Consider the following 5,919-nt stretch of genomic DNA (forward strand, 5'->3'; position numbering starts at 1 on the left):
AAGAAAGGGAAAAAAATGAGAAAAATTAGGGATTAGCCTGGGGCGGCGATGTCGACGTCGGCGGCTAGCCCCGGGCAGCGACGTCGCCGTCAGCGGCTAGCTTAGAATGACGACGTTGGCGATCTCTGTGTCAGCGCTTGTGACCCATATCTTGAGATCAGCCCAGGTAATTGACTCAGGCTGGCTCCGCCATTGTATATAACAACTATTATACAATAAGTTTAATTAATTTAAAATAATTTACATTAAATTTAAGTAATTTTATTAAGTTGATAAAAATATTTTATAAATTATAATTATAATTAAGTTAAAGTGATTTAATAATATATGCCACAATGTCTAACCTTCGTAATCTTATAGCTAGCTGAAATAATTTTTTTATATTATCCTAATTATTAGATTTTTATTTTTTTAAAATATTTTTTTTATGATACTAATTAAAAAGAAGACGTTTATCCTAAGAAAGGTCTTGAAGTCTGATCAAGGAGGGAAAACAGCTAAAAAAAAAAATCTTAATTTACACTTCATTAGAAGGAAATAATACAAAATATGGAGAGAACACAATCTTCTATTTATCAAAAAGTTTGCTTGTGTTTCCTTTCTTTTCACCTTAATAAGGGGGAAAAAAAGGATATTTTTGATAAATTTAAATTTATTCTTTTACTTTATTTTCTTCCTTCCAATCCAAGTTGAGTAGCATGAGTTATTAATGAATTGCGTTATCCAACAAAACATAATATAAATGATTTTCCCAAATAAAATCATTGAATTTAAACGGACCCATTTTTCTTTGTATTAAGTAAATTATTAAAAAAAACATTGGCTCCAAATTTGACCGGCGGCCGCACACTAAAAAAAAATAAAAAAATAAAAAAATCCTCCTTTCCATAAAAAAAAGATTTTCTTGGTCTTTTTTCGTCAATCGCAATCGAGCGATCGGTGTATATAAAGGAGGAGCCGCGTCTATGGAAATTTTCAAACCAGTCATCGTTGCAGATTCCCAAGAGTCATCTTCTCCGTCAATCTTGCGGAGCAGAAGAGGAACTGGACGCACGAATCCAATCGACCGAGAAAGGAAGAGAGTTGGAGATGATGCCCGTGGCCGAGATGGCGGAGTTACTGGAGGAGTACACGGCAGCCGTGGCCGGCGCGCTGGAGTACTTGCTGCTCCGGGCTCCCATTCCCTGGCGCATCCGCACCCTCATCCTTCGCCGCGTCCCCTTCGCCTCCCCGCCGCCGCCCATTCCCCCGCCATCCTCCGCCCTGCGGTTCCGCTTCAGACACCGCCCGCCGACGCCGCCTCCTCACCGCGCGTAGAAAGCTTGTTCTCCATGTAAAAATCCCGGCGTTTGTTAAACACTAAAACATTTTTCTCCTTGTTGATTTAGATCGAACTCTACCATGAGTTTCAGAAGAAAAAGAATGAATTGGAAAGTAAAAAAAAAAGAGTAAAATTTACTTCTCCTGTTAAATCTCGCGACACCCTCGGACGGTCTAGTGGATATAAGATTTAAATTTTAGCACAGCTGAGGAGGTGGATATCTTCCTCGTATGTAAGTCATTATTCAAAGAGTTAATAGTTATCCGTAATTTATCTTCTCCGTATTAGTCCTAAGATAATTAATAAAGATGGAGGATGATCTTATCCAAAAATAATTTATTAGTCCTCATATGTAAGTCATTATTCAAAGAGTTAAGAGTTATTCATAATTTATCTCCTTCGTATTGGTCCTAAAATAATTAAAAAGATGGACGATGATCCTATCCGAAAGTAGGGAAGATGACGATTGGGGATGTGCACGCTGAGTTGGTGGCACGTTGACTACCCTCCGATCTGCAACATAGCAAACGTCAGTGCTAAACCAGGGAAGATGTTCCCGGCAATGGCTCTCCGACGATCAAGTCAATTACCGGAGCAACAGTAAAGAGGAGCAACAGCCGAATAGTAGCACAAAGTGTGAATAGTAGAACTATGTATACCATCACAGGTGCTTTGGACCCCTTTATATAGAACTCTCATCGGGTGTGGGCTCGCTTCCCAAGGTGAGTGCTTTTTTCCACATTTCCTATGAAAAGACCAACCAAGAAAATGCTCCTAACACCTTATTTTAACGGGACGTGCATATCTTCTGACAATACGGTGGAAGCCTCTACTGTACGATCCGCCTACCATTCTTACCGCCTGTTAATAGCATGATCTCCCAACAGGATGTCGAAGGTACTAGTAATCTTGCTATCTAGCCAAGCGGGGTAGCCGCTCGGGCGTGGATCTTCTGGGGCGGTCTGAGATGCTCTGCGCGGGTTGTTTTTGACCTCCGCTTGTACTTGCTTTATATCGATCGGACTCGGCACTAGGCTGACTGTCCGCTCGGTCCTTCACTCGAACCCATGACGGGCGTTGACCGCCTTGACCTTGCATACCGGTTGGACTTGACACTAGGCCGACTGGTTGCTCAGTTGTCCATTCGGACCCGTGATGATGCGTTGACCACTTTGACTTTGACCTCCACTTTGACAATTTCGTAGGATGGGACCCCTCTTCTACCTGCATCAGATGGATTGGTTGGAATGGTAGGGACGAACATAGTCATTTATTTGGCCAACTCAATGTAGATAGAAAACCATCAGAACCAAGAACTCATACGCCATTGGAACATCAACATCTGCCCTGCCACATGTCTTAAATCTCAATGGCACCCATCTCCACTGCGCAAGGGCAGTGAAGTGTCTAAAATCTTGCACTAGCTAGCTCATACGTTTAGTAGCTGGCAGAGGCACAGAGTCTGATCTAGTCCTGAAAAAGTCGTATAGAAGAGAACAAAATTATACAAGGTGTTTAGTATTTTATTTATGTGCCTCTTTTTGATCCACCATTTAAGGAAGCATCACAAAGAGGGAGGGCAAGGGAAAGAATTCCTTACAGAGAAGAGATTCCATTTTTGCTTCCTCAGAAATGGGAGCCTTCAGCTCCTCGTTGAGACTTAGAGGCGAGAGAGGTAGAAGATACAACAAGCATTTCTTCGTTGCAGGAAGAAGGAAGATGAGAAAGGGAAAATCTCTGTCTCTACCGATTACATTAATTTCCTCTGTTTTTATTTATGATAACTAGATTGTTAAAGCACGATCTTTGATGTAGTTTATATGTACAGACTGTGGATCTCAAAGTGAGGATGTGCTGTGCTGGTTGTGAGAGGGTGGTTAAACGTGCTCTCCGTAAGCTTAGAGGTGATTAGATGAAGTTAATTGTTGGTGACTAGAGTTAATTAATTAATTAATCTGGACTAGTGTTTAGGCGTGGACTCGATGGAGGTGGAGGTTGAGATGGAGAAGGTGACGGTGACCGGATACGTGGACCGGAATAAGGTGCTGAAGGAGGTGCGGCGGAGCGGGAAGAAGGCGGAGTTCTGGCCCAACCCCGACCGGCCCCTCCACTTCACGACCGCGGAGGAGTACTTCCGCGACGAGGAGGCTTTTCGGGACAACTATAACTATCGCCGGCACGGGTACAACGGAGACAGGCATGGCCGTCTCCTGGCGCCGCTGCTCGGCGACGAGCCGGCCAGCAACTTGTTCAACGACGACGACGTCAATGCATGTAGCATCATGTAGTCCACGGTGGGCACCGATTCGGAGATGCACGTGATTGACAAGGGTGTGTCACGTGCGCAGGTTTTATTTGTTAACTAATGATGTAATCGATGTGGGAAAAATGGTGAATTATATTATTTATTTAAAAAAAATGATAATACCAGTTAGCCTCATTGATTATCTCTGGGGTGATTGGTCCGATCTCATGGAAGTTTCCCACCGGCCACCAGGGTAAATCGAGAAGCGCACGCGGTGGCCAACCCAGAAGCCCAGCATCCTTTGATTACGCCCCCCATTGGGAGGAAAAATTCTTACAAATACGTTGTAGCTGAGGTTCAAACTGCAGGTGCCTGGGAGATAACCTGGATGTCCTACCGCGACACCATGACCCCGGGGACAAATGAAGTCGTCACCAACGTCCCGTCATCTTGGCAGACTCTTCAGAATGATCCATACTCTTTGAAAAAAGATAAATCATAAGAGTATTTGCCCTTCCACAACAATAATTTGTATAGGAGAAGTTAAACATCCGAGATATTTTTATATTTATAGAAAATTAACTTCAAGACATATTAGAGTAACCACTTATGTAGGTACTAACTACGCCAATCAGTAGGGGTAAAGCTGTAAATGAGTCGAGCTAAGTTGAACAGTAAGAGGCTCGAGCTCGGGCCTGGTTCGTTATCCCCAAGTTTGAGTTCGGCTCGACTTTGATTTGAGTTTTAGTTCTTAAGCTCGAGCTCGGATCGTAATAAAATTATATAGCTCAAGTTAGGCTCAAGCTCGGATCGAGCTCAGGTCGAAAAAAGTTCATTTATAAATTAAACGAGCGTAGTTCGAGCTCATTTCAGGTAATTAGTTATAATAATTAATAATATATTATTATATTTATTATATATATATATATATATATATATATATATATATATATATATATATATATATATATAACGAACATATTTGTGAACATATAAACTGATATGGATATGTGGCAAAGGGGTAATTATGTGGAGATAGGAGGGCATTTTGGTCTTTTGGCAGGCTAGGGCTTTAAGGGGACACTGTAGCATGCACGGAAGAGGGGGCTGGGGTTTTCGTTCTGGGAGGGGGTGGATTTGCGCCGCCGCCATCTGCTTCTCCCTCTCGGGCTCCTCGCCGGCCGCCGGCCGCTCTCTTCTCTTCCCCTCCCTCCATCCCCTCCTCTTCTCTCATCTCCCTCTTGCCCGGAAGTGTGCCGCGACGACAGAACCACCTCCGCCTTCCTCCCTCTCTCGAACCTCGCCGAAGCCGGAGCCACCGCCGGCCGCAACCCATACTCCTCTCTATCTCCTCCTCACGATGCCGGACACAGCGCGGACTCTTCTTCTTCCTCATCGCGACGTCACCGGCCATGACTCTTCCTCTCCTTCTCTCGCGTGACACCGCCACCGCCGAGACCGTCTAACGCCTTTCTCCTCCTCTCTACGTCGCCGCCTGACCGGCCATTGCTCCTCTCTCCTTGCTCTCTCGCTGGCAGCAACCTCCAGCCACCTCTGCTGCCTATAATCCGACGCCGACAGCAACCACTTCTGTCCGCCACCTCTCGCGACGCAGCCACCGGGCAGTCCACCTCCATCTGCCATCCCCTCGACTCCTTGCGCACACTGCGCCTTAAGGCCGAGGCCGCCAAAGAACACTGTTGCAGCCCAAAGAGGCCTTCGGCGTCATCGGCAGCGACCTCCCTCTCCTCGCTACGCCACAGCCGGCTCTCCCTCCTTGCTGCGCCGCCGTCGGCAGACCGCCACCGCTCTTCTCGCTCTCGTGCACGCCGCCGCCGAGGCTGCTTGTCGTTGATGCCTATCGTCGTCGGGACAGAACCACCCTTTTCTCCCGTTCCCTGCGCAGCAGCTTGGTTCGCCGGCAGTCACCGGGCGCCGCGACCCTGCTTGCCGACACCTCCACGCGATATAGCCTCCCGGACCAACAGCCCCCGTGCGACAACAATCCACGTGACGGCTGTCCTTATGTCGATTTTGTCCAGGCTCCGATTCCGTCTCGTTGTGTGCCGGCCTTCATGCCGTATCTCGTTCCAGCTCCGTGTGTTGTGGTGTTTCAGCCTTTGTGCCATTGTTATTGTTCGGCATCACTAATTTGATCGTATTCTACTTTTGTTGTTATCCCGGTCTGTGTGCCGAGCCCGTGTCCCGGCCTGCGTGCCGATCTAGTGTCCCAGCCTGCGTGCCGAGCCCGTGTCCCGGTCTGCGTGCCGATCTAGTGTCCCGGCCTGCGTGCCGATCCAGTGTCCCGATCTGCGTGTCGATCTCGTACCCCGACCTGCGTGCCAGTGCCTTA

The 5,919-nt window shown here is 46.6% G+C and overlaps 1 protein-coding gene across 1 annotated transcript; it reads left to right on the forward strand.

The window, feature by feature from the left end:
- Positions 1-3,143: 3,143 nt before the first annotated feature.
- LOC121982960 (heavy metal-associated isoprenylated plant protein 30-like) lies at positions 3,144-3,609 on the forward strand. Its single transcript, XM_042535957.1, has 2 exons — positions 3,144-3,225; positions 3,293-3,609. The coding sequence occupies exons 1-2, from the start codon at positions 3,171-3,173 to the stop codon at positions 3,607-3,609; spliced, it is 372 nt and encodes a 123-aa protein (XP_042391891.1). The 5' UTR covers positions 3,144-3,170.
- The last annotated feature ends 2,310 nt before the right edge of the window (positions 3,610-5,919 follow it).

The sequence above is a fragment of the Zingiber officinale genome, chromosome 5A, assembly GCF_018446385.1.
Source record: "Zingiber officinale cultivar Zhangliang chromosome 5A, Zo_v1.1, whole genome shotgun sequence".
Taxonomy (NCBI): Eukaryota; Viridiplantae; Streptophyta; class Magnoliopsida; order Zingiberales; family Zingiberaceae; genus Zingiber; species Zingiber officinale.

Bases quoted from the DNA above. Each gene is read 5' to 3' on its own strand.
- LOC121982960 (XM_042535957.1), top strand. From the start codon at position 3,171: ATGTGCTGTGCTGGTTGTGAGAGGGTGGTTAAACGTGCTCTCCGTAAG. The intron at 3,226-3,292 runs GTGATTAGATGA...ACTAGTGTTTAG, and splicing joins TGCTCTCCGTAAGCTTAGAG to GCGTGGACTCGATGGAGGTG.